At 39.3% G+C, this 17,543-nt stretch overlaps 1 protein-coding gene across 2 annotated transcripts in view; it reads left to right on the forward strand.

Annotated features, from left to right (window-relative positions):
- The first annotated feature begins 1,331 nt into the window (after positions 1–1,331).
- Positions 1,332–17,543, forward strand: part of LOC119548312 (hemicentin-1) — a 40,487-nt gene continuing 24,275 nt past the window's right edge. For both annotated transcript variants that reach the window (XM_037855488.1, XM_037855489.1), the window contains exons 1-3: positions 1,332–1,488; positions 9,811–10,385; positions 17,357–17,431. In XM_037855488.1, the coding sequence (XP_037711416.1) occupies positions 10,082–10,385; positions 17,357–17,431 (379 nt within the window). In that variant the 5' untranslated portion in view covers positions 1,332–1,488; positions 9,811–10,081. The remainder of the gene's footprint in view (positions 1,489–9,810; positions 10,386–17,356; positions 17,432–17,543) is intronic.

Consider the following 17,543-nt stretch of genomic DNA (forward strand, 5'->3'; position numbering starts at 1 on the left):
TTTAACTTTTCTGTTCTCACCATTTCGTTATAATCTTGAGAACATTGACACCAAAATGTAGTTACACGGGTTTTAAGAACGAATGTTCTCATTTCAAGAACAATGTTCTTGGATACTTCTCTCTGTGTACATAATTAATTTCGATCTAACTGACGATAATACATGGCGATAATAGAATGAGATAAATAATGATACGATTAATTATTGATAATATGTAAGGAAAACCTAGACTAGTTATAAAAGCTCCTTTAAGCTAAACCATTAGCTCGGGCTTTCTTTAACATACCGATTACTCGCCTGTTCTGAAAACGTTGGCACAGCTGCAATTGAAATTATTCAACGAATCATGACAATATCATTGGCTGTTTGTATTATGCAAGCATTCCCGGTCCTTTGAGGCTTGATGGCATTTCCCGAACACCTACACACACGCAGGCAGAAAAAGAAGCAACTTTAGTAGCATATTTCATGGCGTTGCGGCATAAAAGAGAGGGAAAAAGAGAGAGCTACAGAGAGCAGAGCACTAAGAAGAGCGAATCCGCTCTAAGAGAGCAGACATAACATTACTGACCTACATTAAGTAAAAATTTATTTATGCCGGCTGCCAAATTGGTTCCCCAAAGCATTGGTATTTCCATCCCCCCAGATCCCTGAATCCCCGGCCCTCAGACTATGACGGATATGATTGTTGGTTGGGACTCCTCCTTTCCCATTTCCCATTTCCCATTTCCCACGCCCCGAACTTGTTACTATTACCGCCTTTGTGGTTGTTGGCTTTAATAATAATGGTTTGTAATTTGCATAAATAATGTTTGATTTTTGCATTGATGAGAGAAGAGTTCTGTGTGTGTGTGTGTGTGCTTGGGGATTGCAAAATGATTGAACGCTCGGTCATGATTGCGTAATGGGCAGCTAGATGGCGGGAAATTCTGCATTTAAATGGGTAAATTAGCAAGAAAGTGATTGTATTGTAAATATTGAAATATATATTTCAAAGTTTTATTGTAGGTTTGAGTTTACTAATAGTTTGCTATTGCAGGGCTGACTTTGCTACCTTAACCCATGATGGTATGGCAATGATTTCATATCCTGTCAACGCTCTGTTAACCTGATAACAGAGCACTGCCTCTGTTGCTCTCCCACAGGAAATGGCTCTCTTCGCCATTGGCCTTCGGTTCAGATCGGCAGCCGCACGAGTCCTTGCCGAACCAGGACGAAGTTCATTCGGCACTCGGCACTCCTGACGAATGGCAGCGATTATCGCCCTTCGAGGACTTTGTGTAATCAGTGCGTCCTGCTAAGCAAATTAGTTTAGTATGGTTTTAGTGCGCAACGCTGACGGTCGCGCTGTTTTGCAGCTCTACTCAACTCGCTAGTGCCGAAAGTCCGTGCGTTCGCGTTTCGTCACTCGACTGAGAGGACGCTTGAATTGAACTCCACGAGAGCGTGTTTCCGCAATCATCACAGGACATTAGCCCATTACCGAACGTAAGCGGAAGAAATAGCCAGAGTTAAACAAATAAATAAATAAGTGAAAAAGGAGACACGACTGAAGACGCTGGCTGCCAACTCCAATTTCGTACTTCATTTTTCACAGCCCGCTTAACGCAAATTGTGCCGGTCCTGGCTCCTTGCTGGGCATCGAGGTCCTGGCTGTTAACCCTTGCATCCTGATTTCCCCTCCCCTGCTGATTGCATTCTTGGTGGCAAGTCGAGCGTGGCTCATTAAATGGCTGGCTGAAAAAATAAAAAAAATTAGAGTAGACTGCTAGACCGACTTGCGGGAAAACAATCACAGCATTCCTCTCGTCTTTTAGAGCCTGCAAATGGCATTTATAGAAGAGCTCTAGCCCTAGGGGCCCCATGAAATTGCGGTATTTTATTCGTAATTTCTCTTTGACTGTCACGCCAATTGAATTAATTCCACCGAGGAATTTAGGATTTAATTTGACATTTAATTATTGCAATTAAAAGTGGCCTGCAAAGAGCAGCATCAATATAAAAAAAGCGTTTCACAGGATATAAAACGGGCAGGATTATTATCACACAGTTCGAAACGGAATTATGAAATTTGGTTGGAAAAAAAATGTAATTACTTTTGAAAGTGGTTGACAACATAAAGCCGTGTCACATTAAAACTGTGGTTCGAAATTAAACCCATCTTAACAGGACAAAGAGTAAAACAAACAAAAACATGTAATAGACCCCTTAACTAGTTATGAAATGGGAAAATAACACAGGAATGAAATGGCATAAAAAATGCTACATTATAAGCTCTAATTTTGTTACATATCTAAAAAAGAAATTAACAAACATAATAACAAATGAGAAACATTTCATTAAATGATAAGTACCTTGGTGTTTTTTCTATGCAAATTTAAACCCTTACCTGCTAGTTTTGCTAAAATGGACTTAAAATGGTAGCAAGCTGAACCAATGAAATCTCTTAACTGAAGAGTTAATTGATTGAACCAATTAATTTTGCTGAATACATTAGCCAGCTAGAGTTTCCCCAACTTAATGCATATAAGAAAAGCTGAAAGTCATTATGTGTAAATAAATATATTGTTCGTCTCGCTTTAAAAAGACTAGCCGTAATCAAAAAATGTAAACTTAGATTTCCTTGTTTTAAATACCGAAATTTAAGCACACCTTGCTCAAAATATCATTTCAGAAATTTTTGGTGCTATTATATACCCGAAACCTATTTATATCCCCTTTACTCGTAGTACCCTACAAGTATTTGTTGCAAAGTATGTAACAAGAAGCATTTCAGACCCCATTTAGTAAACATGTTCTTGATCAGGATTACTAGCCGAGTCGATCTAGCCATGTCTGTCTTTCAAGAACGCTTAAACTTAAAAAGTTTCAGAGTTGAGATTTAACAAGCAGATTCTGGTGATTTTAGCTAGTGTTTACAAAAGCCCATGAAGCGACAGTCTATTTTTTATACATTTAAATAAAAGGTATTTTTTGTGTACTGATACTTGATACCTAACAAAGAAGCATATTTATTTGAAAATTGGACAATTAAGTAGAGGATATCTGCTTGTCTAAGCAAACTTTTGCCTTGGCAAACGAAAATTTGTTTTGTTTTTAAAAAACTCAAATCTTTATTTTTGATATTTGAATTGGCTTTTGTATAGTGTTTTTAATATTTATGAAAACTTTGAAATCATTGCGCATTAAAAAAAATAAATTTGTTAATATTAGAATAAATTTATTGTTAACCATTTGAAAGACATGACAAAGTACAAGAAGTCTATACTTTTATATTAAAATATACTTTATAATTTGGGTGATTAACTTATGCCTTTTTTATTAATAAAAGAATGATTTGCCACTTAGTTCCCTAAACCTCACTTTGTTTATGGCTTCCTAGGCAAAAATGCGGAATACCATGGTTTCAGCTAACTTTTTGATAACTTTTGTTCGTCTATAGCTCGGAAACATTCTGATTCCATCTTAAGTGTAGGAAGAACAACAACCGAGCTTTAACTAAATTAATGGGCGCCCACGACAATTGTCAGAACATTACAAAGGGGGGATTGGAATAACATTTGGCTTTTATTGTGTCTACAAATTTGTGGAGCGCTGCTCGTCAGTGCTAATGAATAGGTGGCGAGTTTTGAGCGAAATTATCAAATAAAACGGGTAGCCAACCACACAATTACACACAATATTTTCGCACACACACACACATGCGCAAAACGGAAGCAGGATAAACAACATGAACAAGAAATTTTGGCTGGTGAAAGCATGTACATTATGGCCATACCATAAAGTACATACATACATGTATAGTTCGTGGCGGAATGCCTTCCAATAAGAGACATAAAATATGCGAGGGCACACACACACACTGGCGCACGTCAACCAACACTAACACATGCGGATGAAATGCCCGCAGTGAGTGCGGGAAATATTTTATGCACTTTATGCGGCCTGGACGCCGCTGGCTGCTGGGGATCGCTAATTAGGCAATATGCACTTGATTGTGTTATAATCATTAAAACCGGAAATGCATGGCCAACCCCACATAACACAAACGAGCGCAAACTCTCAGCCACACGCACACGCAAACGCACACAGATGCACACAAGCTGTCAGGTTGCTGCATACTTTTTGGCTGAAGCAAAAATGTTTCACCGAACTTTTACTTTTACCTCACAAAAGCAGGTACTCAGTCCTCAGGTGATTATGTTAGTTTTTTCCCCAATAATTTCGGGAATATTAATTAAATCTTTAGAAGAATTTTAAGAGCTCCGCAAAACAGCTAGTTATTTGTTAAAACGACGGAAAGTCACATCAATGGCCGCGCCGGAAACGGAAGTAGAGGCAAGCAAACACGTGTCGGAAAAGCGGGTGCTTGCTACATTGTTTGTCTGTATGTGTGTCAATACACTTACACTCACACACAGACACCCTCACAGCAGGCAACTGTATTGCATATGTAAAGCGGCTTGTAAGCTGGCCAATTTTTTATGCATTTATGCATTTTCCCCGCCGCTGCAGCTGCATTTCCACCCATCCGCCCACTGTTTTCCCCTTTTTTATTAAAGCTGCCCGTTAAGAAAAGCGCAGAGACCACACCAACAACCGACCACGCCCCCTTTGGCGAGCTGTTGCCCACGAGCAAACGCCATTTTGTAGGTTAATCAAATGCAAGACGAGGAAAATGCACAAGCTGCATGGCACTGGGAACACGATGCTTCTGGCCAGTTAGTGCGAGCGGGCGTTGGAGCAAACATTTTGCCATCTTTTTGTATACGCATTTCGCATGGCTTGTTATATTAAAAGAAATTTTCCCAGCCGTGGAGAGAGACAAGGCGGGGAAAAACAAGGAGGCGTCATGGCAACTGACAGCCAAGATGGACGGGGCTGTGATTTGATTTTTATTCCCAGCGATGCACAATAGCATCTGGCACTCAGTGGACAGATGAATTATTGCAAATGATGTAAACGCAGGCTCTAATTAAACTGGGGAAAAAGAAACTGAAAATTTGTTAAAACAAACCCATTAAAAACACTCTTTTTAGAGGCCAGCATTGAAAAATTAGGTTGCAATTGAGAATTAATACTAACTTAGTAAATAGATACTATATCACAATTTTGTAATGGGTTGCAAGATAAGTAAGATTCTGTTCTAGAAGTGGATTTTATTTTTATTTACATAAAAAAAACCAGAGGTTTTGTTAAAGCCCTGAAAATATTTTTTTTTAGATAATTTTCTATCCTCAAGTTATAAGTAAATTTTTTAGTAAGCGTATATTTTGTAAAGGTTAGGTTAGCCAAATTAAAGATTTTTTAATGGCACCTTAACTTTAAGATAATAAGTGTGGCAGCCAAAATTTTTTATTTCAACTCTCAACTTTCTATATTTTTTTTTAACTTACGAGATCTCCACATTTATTGGGAAAATCGGACGTGCCTAGATAGACTTGTCTAGTGATCCTGGTCACGAATTCTCTTGTTACATTTCTTTCAACAAATTTATTATACCCTTTCACTATAAGAGTGATGGGTTTAAAAATGGATGATTTTATTGACAGAAATTAAGCATAAACGGATGACTCAACAAAGAAAGCGCCAGAAAGATAAATATTCTAAGTCAGCTGCAATCCGAGCATATTTTCATTGGCAAAAAGTGCTAGCGGGGATTAAGCTTAATTTAATGCCATTTTCTGCATATTACCAGCGACAGTTCCGGAACTCCAGGAGGAAACCAACAGGAAGAAAAACCCCCACCATTCCAGGTGACACAAACAAGCCCTTTATTTGGCATTCTGCTGCAGTTTTTGACACGCGAGTGTAGCAAAACGCTTCCAAAAGAGAATGTCAAATAAAAAACGGGGAAAAATGCGGATAAGAGGAAAATGTAGAAGCAAAAGAAGTCGTGGAAAATATGGATGCGGACTGAAAAGAGGAAAAAGCTAGGTGTATAAGTATATTAAGCACGAACAAGTTGTATTTCTAAGTGTCCCGACTATAAACTACCTTCGAAATATTGGGTATAGATAGATAAATACAAGGATAATTGATGGACAGATATACATTGATTAATTTGATTATGATTGAGACTTGTATAATTTCATTGAAATTTTAAATAATTTTTAATGGGACGCCTATCACAATTATTTATAATCTTACAGGTGATAGAGCTCAAAATATAAGAATATGTTTAAGTCTACTTAACGCCTGAAACAGATAATGTTATTCATTTTCAAATACTTTTTTTGCATAATGCGATAGATAGATACATTTCTTCACAAGATTATTGTATTCCCCTACTAACGGGTACAAAAATGCCGGGTCCACAGGGAGATATCATTTGTTATTTCATTTCCGAAGCAAGACAGCGTAAAAGCCCGAGAAAGCAGAAATTCCGTGGATTAGCAACTGTCATTGACAGTTGGAAATCATAGACGCCATTTGGCTGGCTGCAAATTGCTGGCCGCATTTCTTTGTTTGTCATTTAACGATTGACAGCTGCCGATAAACAGAACGAAACAAAATGAACCGGCGCGGAGACCTGGCCAAAACAAAGGCTGCCCCACAGCAGGCGAAATGAAAATAGTCGAAGGTAAAACAGCACCCGGCCATCAAATAGAAATGCTAATGGCACAACCAGGCCCACATTGAGAAGGTGTCAATTGCCTTGTTACCTTGACTTTATACTTGGCCAAGATTGCCCAGTTTGCCGGGGCATTTTGTGTCCTTCTTGGCCAGGCTATTTATCATTATGACATTGGCGGACTTGGTCGGTCTGATTTGCCTTGGGAGCAGCAGATGGGTCCCGGGTCTCTAAGCTGTTTACCAGAGATAACGAACCGATGAACGGCACAATGGCCAGACATAATGCGATGCTAAATCCCGGCTTGAGTGCACTCACTTGGGAATCTTCTTTAAAGGGGAATATCACTCATTATTTGCATGAAGTTATTTTCAATGCTGCCCAGTTAGCAGTAAAATGCTGCCAAACTAGCAAAAAAAAAATGCTGCCCAGCTAGCATAAAAAGAAAATGTAAACATTTCCAATACCTTAAACCTATGATAAGGAGTATTTATTAAAAACAAAGATTCACTTTATAAATTTTCATGCAATGTAGCTTATTTTAAATAATGCCCAGTTAGCATTAAAATGCTGCCAAGCTAGCAAAAAAAAAAATGCTGCCCAGCTAGCATAAAAAGAAAATGTTAACATTTCCAATAACTTAAACCTACGATAAGGAGTATTTATTAAAAAACAAAGATTCACTTTATAAATTTTCAATGTAGCTTCTAATACAGTACAATACCCATTTTAAATAGTGTTAATGATCCTATTGGATCTAGAAAATAGTTGTTAATTTTATACAAACGCAATAAATTAATGTTATTAATTTATATACTAGATTTATTGATTTAAATATAAATCTAGATATAAATCTTATTGTGCATTCAATTTTAGTTGGAATTAAATATTTGAAAACGTATAAGTCTCCTATAAAGAAGCCTCATAGTTAATCACCAGACTTACTTGTCCCTCATCTTTTTCTGGTTTTCACTCGCTTACATTCATAAATGTCAAGTCAAAACACTGGCCACCTGTCATCCACGTAAACGTAACCCCATCCTGGGCTATCCCAACGGGGTTCGGTTGTTATGCAGCATGTCAACCATTTAAGCCAATTTATTAAAGAAGACGTCATTTGTCACATTTCGTTCAAGTTTTCAGCACACTGCCGTTATCTCTTCCATTCAGTCCGTTCTCTTTATACTTTCACCCTTTTTCGCCGCTCTTTGTGACCGCTATCTTTATGATTTTTCCAGCGAAAGTAGAAAAATAAAAAAAGCCAGGCAATCCTGTCGAACAATACCATTAATGGCCAAAGGCCACACGAAGGTGACAAAATTCCGACAAAAGAATAATAATAGGAGGAATTCAGCCCGGCAATATTTTTGTTTTGTTATATATTTCCACCTGGTCAACTGATTATAAAACAGCAAAATGGTCCGCGGACAGGGATGATCTACGGGGGCAATATAAAGCTGATACCGGCAATATTAATAACGCAAATGGCAGACCCTTTTCCCTTTCCGACCCATCGATAAAACGTCAGGGCGGAAAATCATGACCAGGGATCTGACCGCAATTAGTTGATTGCCAGCACTCAATTTCTTCAAAGATGGCAAGTGCTTTCAATTCCATAAGCGAGAGCACTCCCAACTCCTGCCCGGTATCTGTCCTTAACCATCTCGGGCACTTACCATGGGCCACACTCGACGGGAAATTAAACTTGTCCAAAAGTTTAAATGCCTTTCTGCCGCTTTCCATTGCGTTGCGCTTGACTTTTGTTTTCAAGTTTCCCCCAGATTCCCCATTGGCCTGGTTGAGTCTTGTCTCCTCCTTTCAACCGACTTTTCCCCCACATCCCCAAGTTGGGCTGCAGCTCGGCTTGAGTCTTCTAATATGGCCGCACCCAGCAATTAAAGAAAGCTCCGGCCTCAGCATACAAAATTTATAAAATGATACATATAGTAGTGAGACCAGGAGGAAAAGGTCCCGAAGAAGGGGGTGGCAAGTACGTATACGTAACCGAAAACGACTTGCGGTTGCAAAATGTTGCATTCTGCTTATGTGGTGGCAAATGAAGCACGTCAAGTTACCCATACGCCTCGTTGGCTGGCTTGAATTGAATAAACCATTTGCTTTTTCAAGGGCCTCCTTGACTCCTGCGACCCTGAGTCGGCAGTGCTGCCAGTTAAAATGTGAACATTTCAACAAAAGGAAAGATTTATACATGACCGGCTACGAATTTTAGGCAAGGATTTAAAAAATCTCCTAAGTAAACACCAAGGACCTAAACTTATTATCTCGATAAAATCATACAATAAACACTAGGAAACTGAGAAAAAATGAAAAACTGTTTATTGCAAAAATATTATTTTTAGATTTTTAAAAACAAGTTATATATGATCAAAAAATTACTGATATTCTCTGATCGAAAAACCAAAGTCTTCTTTTAACTGTAATCCAACAGGTTCCCCTTAAAAACTATAAAAAATTGCTTTTATTTTCAATTGATGAAATAAGAGTTATTCGATGACTAGAACTGTAAAAGGTAATAAATTATTATTCTTTAATAATCAAATGACTTTAAAATATATGTTGCCAACAAGAGTATTATAGAAATATCGTCTTTTAAAATTCGGTTGCTTATGTAAATGTATTCTTCAATACAATGAGATCGCGAATTCTTCAGAGCAAAAAGAAACAATCAATAGTGGTCTATACCATTATTGCCGCTAATCAACTTACCTAGTTTGACATATTATACGTATTAAAAGGAGATATATTTACTTGTGCAATGGGGTGCACATATTTAAATACTTTAAAAGGCTAAGAGAATAAAGCCATGGCAGCCTTATAAACTATTAATATGCTGTTTTGTATCTTCCTTTTATGTTTTTGATGCTCTCACAAAATATTGATTTTATAATTGTATTTGTAAAGGTTTTAATTGTCAATTCGCGACTCTTTAACCTTTCAGCACAGTTTGTTCACTGTTAACAGCTTTGCCTCCCACATTTCGCCTAACACACAGTGCTGCATAATGTATGAAGACAAAAACTATGGCAGCCCGCAGAGTTTAAGGGGCTGAGTGTGTGCATTTATAATGGAATAATTATTTAATAATAAAATGATAAACAATTACTGCCGCACAGAGCGAAGTATAATAAATGCGTTAAAACATTAATAGCATATCTGGTGCATGGTTAACACACATTGAATATTGTTTTTCATTATTTTTTTTACCTTTTCTATAGTGCACTACAACCGCAGAGGCTTCAATTTGTGCACCTGTAGTAATGCATTGGGAATGTTTTCCAACTTCTCGGCCCAGAGCTGAGCAACACGATGTGCATAAATATTTGATAATTACGGAAAATCGAAAGTGAAGAGCCAGGAGATCCTACCAAAACAGTAGAAGCAAGTGCCGAGGCAATCAGAGCGGCGAGGAAAATACAATTACGAAGGAAGACGAGGACGAGAACGGAGCGAAGAGGAAAAACCCGGACCGGCGTTAGCAAATAAAAAATGGAAATTAAAATATTTCCGCTGACAGCGGATGCAGCGACAATTGCCGCGCGTCGCAAGCAGCGGCGTCGTGGAAACGCGGGGAAACTGCAGCGGAAGCGAGAAATGCCGGAAATATCCTCACGGCTAATTGTTGCCACTGCCACCGCCGTAGCCTCGATAATCTGCCTGTCCCTATCCATGGTTGCCGCCCAGGAAAGCGACGACGAGGGGGAGCTGCACCACCTGGAGCAGATGCACCACCAGCACCAGGACTTCATCATCGGCGAGTCCGAGGAGCACGATCATATCGCCCACCATTTGGGTAAGTAACTACTCTATTAAATCATAGAAAAAGGGTCTGAAGGAGGGCACTCAATGGGGGATATACGATTATAACTAATTAATTAGAGTACTACAGATTTACTCAATTTGATTTTAAAAGTCTGAGTCAGGGCATATTATCCTACCCTATTTAACAAATTTTAAGCAAGTTGTTTAGAAGGAAAACCTCTGTCTCTTTAAAGACAAAAAACAATGTCAATACTTTTATGAACCTCAACTAAACTTAGTCCTTGCGAAATGTATTTTGTTTCTAAGGTCCTTATTTTACCAGAATTCAATATATATAACTGGTACACTGATAAAGAAAAAGATGTAATTTAAAGAAATTTATTTTTTATCAATGTAGATTGTACCATGATTATCTATGTTTATTTTCTTTATAAAAATTAATGTACAATATCTAAGTTTACTGTATTTGATCACTATTTTTTAGGGTAAATAGTTTTTTTAATTTATCGAATTCTTAAAACCAGGGCTATTGCTTATTTTACTGTTGGGAGATCTAAATATTTAAAAAGGTTGGACACTTTTAAAAATTAGTGAGGTTACTTGTTAAAGTGAAAGTTATTAAATTGCCTTTCTGTTTTAAATTAAATTTACTTTTTTTAGTTAACTTATGAACTTTATTCGTGGTGACTGACAACGTTTTCTCCCCACTTCTTTGCCATTTGCGTCGATTATGTTCATTGCGTCACTATAATAAATTTCCTGGTTACAATATCTATAGAAACCTTATCAAATAGATTTATCATTCTCGAAATTCGTCTATGCCTCCGCCCAGTGTAATCGAACCCGGCTTTGGCAATTTTCATAAGCTTTGGCTGGCCGGTCACAAGGTCAACTTTGACGCCTTTGCCAAGTGCTAACAAAAAGTTTTGAGTGGCTTAAACTCTGCCCCCACGCCAAAGCTATCTGGATGTCATTTCAAGTGAATTATGTGACTGGCAGTCTGAGCGGGTCCAAAAAACAGCTTGGCTCATTGGGCACATATTGGGTAAGGGAATATGGGTGGTAGTACACTAAGAACGGATAAACGCTGCGCGGGTGGTAAGGGCCAAAAGCACGTGCTTGGTTAGCTTTAGTGGCTGTTTAAGTTGTCATTGTCCGCCCAGGGCCCACAGCATAATTAAGGGGCACACATGGCGTATGCGTATTCCGGCTCATTCCTGCAGCCCAGGCACACACACCACACACACACACTCACACAAGTGACCACTTAAGTTTCCTTTGTCTACAGCTTGTGGGCAACAAGCCGAATCCTGCGCCTTCGCATCCCGAATCCTCCCGGCGCAGTCCTTCTGCCAGGACGGCTCAACAAGTGGACAAACGTTGACATTGCACACAATGTTCAACCTCTGAAAATATATTCTCTTCCTCGGCGAATGTGTGTGTGTGTGTGTGTGCTTACGCCTGGGCCAGTGTCTACTTATGACAAAAAGTGATTGACATTGTGATTGATGGCACTTTGGGTCGTCAGTTTCTGGGTTTATGACTCGACATGATGACCAACTATGCCGTTCTGCGACCCATGAATTTTTTCGAAAAGGGTTTTTTGGTGAAGTGAGTTTCCTTGGGCTGTCGGGGATTTGCATGTGGGTTTGTAAAGAGGTTTGGAGTATTGTAAATATTGTTTGGAAATCATTTTAACATTACTAAGCGTGCTTGCCATCTCACCCCTTTTATGGTATTACCAAGTTTTAGAACTCACACATTTCAGACCACTATATTTGGCTTACAATTAAAAAACATTTTCTTTTTACTGCGAGGGTATCCACACTTCGGCTTAAAAAAGCAAACTATTTTATTTGTTTTCTCTTAAAAAGAAAGTTATAGTTATGTCTGGTTGCTTAACTCAAATGCTGTCTTTTATTTGTTTGATGTCAATAAACTACAATAAGCTTCTGATATTTGGGCCAAGTTCCACTTTGGTTAAATTTAATTTTTCTCTGATCTATGCAAATCACTTTCCTCTGCACTTTCATGTTCATTTAATAAATTTTTTACTAATTATTATTTTAAAACATGTAAAAAAAAAAAACAAAGGTCATAAGGCAAATTAAATTTTTTAAAGATTTTTTATTCATTTACTGATTTTTAAGCTCACTACTTCGGAAGCTAAGCCACCTACTATAAGTTCATAACTTTCCATATGCGGACTCTGCCAAAAAATTGGAAAACCCTGCATAAGGGGATATATTTTTTTGAAATTGGTTAAAAGAGTAACGGGTATCTGATACTCGAGGCACTCCTCGTTGTTTTCAGCTGAAATTGCCGCTGATGTGCCAGCAATTGTTTGACAATTTTTCAACAATTCCCACGGACTGCAAAAATTTGTCGCCCTTCGCGCATTCAGCCTTCTATGTCAATTCCCCTTTATTCGCAGCCATTTTCCAGTTGTCTATTTCTGAATGTGTGTGCGTGTGGGTTTTTTCACACGCTTTCTGGCTGCAACTAAAAGTATGCAGTAGTTTTTCGCGCTGCCAGGACTCACAGGACTCACAGGAGTCGCAGGACATCGAGGACTGCAGGCAGGCGTATGAGCTGCCGAGTGGAGCGGTAATCAAAATGGGGTGGTGAACAATCACGGGAACTGTTGGCCTTTGAGGCTATGTGTGTGTGCGGTCCTTTATTTGCCTTAGTTCTTGTAATTTGTGTTTTATGTTGGTTGTTTTTCTTTGCCATTTGCTGTGGCGCTTTTTTCAGTTGGCGCCCCCTGGCGTTTCCTTGTTTAAGCTTCAATTTTTATTTCCGCTGCCCGTTTGAAGATGCCTTTGTTGTTGGCTTCCACCCACCTGTTCGTTTTTTTTCTTCGTAAGCTCAGTCAAATTAAATTTTCCCAACGGACTCCCTAGTTTTGTACTTATCTCGACAGTCATCAAAAATGCCGCTCAGCTTAATTAGTCAAAAGTTTTTGTTTCCCTCGCTGAAATCGCCAGCGAATATAAAGCACAGTATTCTCTTTTCTCAGAACTTCCATCCCTTTGTGGGCCGTGGAAAATGCAGGAAAGTTGCAACAAAGTAAGATCAGGTTTCTCGCGTTCGCGGATGCCACATCTTTGGCCACGTCCTCCAAACTGATGCGCTGCAAAAGTTGGCTTAGAAACTTGGCCAGCGGGAGATTGATGAATGGGCCGTGAAGGTGTTGCCAGATAAGACCCATCTTGGATTTTGGGGTCCGTCGTCTCGAGTCTTTCCCCTGCCACGCCCACTGTGTAAACTCGGCTAATTGGAATCATTAGCCGGGCCAAGGCAAACACTTGGGAATCCTTGGGGAATCATAGACAAATTTGCGCAAATTTCGGGCCAGTTGTTGACACCTCCCAAAATGATAATCCGGTTCCTGTCTGGCAGGCCAATAAATCATCTGGCCCGCCGGCGGCCGACAGTGAAAGAGAATTGGCTTAAGTGCGTTACGAAAATCAACAGCGGCTGTCTTTGGCAGCAGGTGCTCAGCTTCTCAGACGTCGAGGAAGATGCCCTTCCACCGCAAATAAAATGGGAGCATATATTGAGATTTGCCTGTTACAAAAAAAAAACAAAAAACTCCATGGTCGAGGGTATCGACTATTAGATACCCGATACTTAGCTAAATGGCGTGCGAGGGAGATGGAGATATGCATGCAGCAAATCCGCTGTTTCCGAGATAGCACACTTTTATTGCTTGTATCTTTTTAATGAATGCTCTGATTTTTACAATTTTTGGCATGCAAATGGGTATTGAAAATCAGAAACAAATCTCATTTACACTTTTACAAAATATTATTTATTTATTTATATAATGCTAACAAGTAATTATAAGCTAAATGCTAACAATGGGCATGAGCTATAGCAGCTATAGGCCTTCAGCTTTTCTGGTTTAGTATCATTTCATTTTGTTTTCTTTGGTCTATTTGAATCTAGCTTATTTTATACATGGTTATGTTGTTTTATTTGTATGCTTATTTCTAATATTATTATTTATTATTATTTTATTTTGTTCTTCCAATGAATTTTTGATTTTAATTTTATTTTATTTATATTATATTTTATTTATAATTTTTGATTTGATCAGGAAGTTTATTAATAGACAGGTTATAGGCAAAAGCCTCAAGAACCTGCATGCCATTACTCTCCAAATAATGGGTATTAAAACATAAAAAGGCCCAAAGCTTCGTCGGCGTTTTTGTAGCATAATTTTCGGCGCTCTGGCAAAATATATATTTTCATTTGTTTGCCCCTGTTTTTTTTCAGTTCTGTTTTGGCTACGCCTTCGCCGTGTTTTGGGCTGTCCCTGTTTCCTGTAACTGCGTGTTCCTCTTCCGGTTCCGCCCCTCCCCTCCTTTTCCACACCCGTCTGCCAGCGACAAAGTTCGGATGGGAAAATTTAAGGCATATTTCTTGGCGCTGGGCCGCGGCTAAAATGGCATAATAAATAAATCTACTTTGAATTAGCGCCATTTACTTTACATTTATTCTCTGCCGCCGTGCAATTTATAGCGCTCAACGCACTCTTCCCTAGCCATCTTTTTTCTCGTTTGGTTTTTTTTATTTTTATTTAAAGATATTTTTGCGTTTGTTGTTTCTGTCGTTTCAATTTGGCGGCGCGTGCTTTTTGGCTAATGAAGTTTTGAGGTTAGACAGCAGGAAAATGGGAGATGCCTGGAGGTGTGCAGCTAAGTGGACATGAATTTGGGGCCGCTTTTAGATTTTGAGTAGGTAAAATATGGGATTTAAATGGGGGGAATAATATTTACTTATTTTTAGGCAGCTTATTTGCGCAGCTTAAGGGAAATGGAAGCTTTTAGTGTCTACAATATATAATTTATGTTGTTAATCTAGAGGTATTGTATTGCTTTGTATTACCTTTTTAAGTAATTATTGAAGAAAACGTTTAGCACTTAAAGGTTGAAGGTTTGCAGTTATAAAAGCTTTGCTACTTCTGTGATTTATTAAGAGAACATCAAAATTAACTGGTAACTTTATCACTCAGCTATCGATGGCCTAAATAAAGAAATGTCCTTCCGTATAAGCGAAGATATAGTGTAAAACACCAAAACTATTAATCATTTACCACAACCAAAAAAAGAACCTAAGCCACCAAGATAGTTTCTGGGCTTCAAGCTCTAACTGAAAATGACAGACAATATTTTTCGCTGTACCTCGATTGCTTATCAAAGATTCCTACGTTCTATTGCCCCCTTGCCTCCCAGTCAAAATCGCTACAGAGTTGCTGGCAACACAATCCCCAAAATCCCAGACTCTCCCATCCCCGTCCTTCATTAAGTAACGCTCTGTGAATCTTTCACGGTCACGTCGTATTGCCTGCAAATCACGTCATACTGGGCACAAAAAGAGCAACAAATGCAGACCAGAATGGGGAACTTTTTGTGCAACTTTCGTTGGACTTTCTTTCGTATTTCGGGCTTTTACGTGCGCTGTCTCAGGCGGAGGCACGTAGCATTTCCCTAGAAACATTTGTTGCCCCGCTCAATGCGTTTTCCATGTATGCACATCGACCGAAAGCCACAAGGAGCGAGGAACTCACATGGCATGTTCGGTTCTGGAGATATAGAAATGGAAAATGACGTATGCAACACAAAATATTACAAACAGCAGCAGGCAGTCCAGCAGTTGATTTTTGCTTGCTCCCCCCCTCAAAAAGTCCCCAATTCCCCCAAATTTCCAACAATTTCTCGTATAGACGTACAAGAAATCGAATTTATTGCATAGTCTTGTGCGTTTGCGGCAACCACAAAATGTATTTGCATTGCCAGCCAGATGCGACAGATGTTGGGAAAAGTCGGAAAATAAGGGAAAAGCTGGAAATGCTGGAAAACAGTTGCCTCCCGCCCAGTTAGCATGTGCTATACGTTTATTAAAATGCAAACGCTTGCGACTCGAAAAGTCGCAACACGAAAATTAATTGAAAATTCAACGTCTGTGCCCTGGCATTCAATTCGACTTGATGCCCCTTGCCACATCCCCGGCGAATGGGAATCCATTTGCGCTATTGACTCGTCTGTCTGCACGCACGGAGACCCGCATTCAAGGTCTACCCACGATATAGATGACATTATTTTATGGCGCTGGCGAAGTAACCGGAAAATACGATACAAAAGTATGTGTGCCAAGGTGCTGGGCCGAATGGAAATGGAAATCAATAACCAAATAGTCGGCAACTTGGGAAAATATAATTTTCCTTTGCCAAAAGAACTCAATTCTGTTGCGAGCAGGAAGCTCTTTGGTAAATTTCAGCCTCAGGTGACACTGGTTATACCAGTAAAGTTTACATTTCATTTAAATTTTCGTAAATTTTGTAAATACATTGGCTTGTTAATTAACTTATCGGATTTCTATTTACACTGTCCAAATTTCCCCAAGGCTTTCTGCCCTGCGGTTCATGTTTCCACATTCGAAGCGCGACCTCATAAACGTAAATCTATTTAACCATTTGCTAAATATTTTATGACGCGTGCCGGGAAATGCATTTTACCTGTTACCCGGGGGAATCGAACCCCCGTCCCCATTGCGAACCCCTCTCAATCGATTGCGGCTGCTCCACTGATGCAGCTGCACAAAAGTCAAATTGCAACTTCATTTTGTGGCTGTGAAAATTACAAGCTGAGCGTCTGCAAAGAAAGGCGCTGAAAAGGCGACCTTAAAATATTGGAAAAGTTCACGAAACGAGAAGTTTGCCCACCCCTTAACCCTTGGCACTCCCTGGGCGTGTTGGGTGCGGTTTTTGGGGTTTTTTAGCTTGCCAATTTGAAGGGAGTGCAGACGAGCCAGGGTATCTGTTTATATTCCGTACACACTCCTCACCGCAAATTGAATTTGCACTAAGGATAACCAAGCCAATATTAACTACCTCTCTAAATGTACACTCTATTTCTTCCATCTCCATCTCCCTGGCAATGGATAAACTCTCAACACTTTTCATGGCTCGATGGCACTCGCAATGAAATCTCGCAGCGGAAATGCAAAATAAGGATGAGCTACTTGAGGACATACGCGAGGATACGGTCGTCAATGCGATTCCCGAGAAAGGTGAGTCAGTTGCAATTTCAGCTCATCCCCATCCCCGACTTGAATTTCCATATACACGCCGAGGAAAGGGGTCTCTAGATGGGTTTCCATCCCATGCACACTATACTGCAGA

The sequence above is a fragment of the Drosophila subpulchrella genome, chromosome 2L (genome assembly GCF_014743375.2).
Source record: "Drosophila subpulchrella strain 33 F10 #4 breed RU33 chromosome 2L, RU_Dsub_v1.1 Primary Assembly, whole genome shotgun sequence".
Taxonomy (NCBI): Eukaryota; Metazoa; Arthropoda; class Insecta; order Diptera; family Drosophilidae; genus Drosophila; species Drosophila subpulchrella.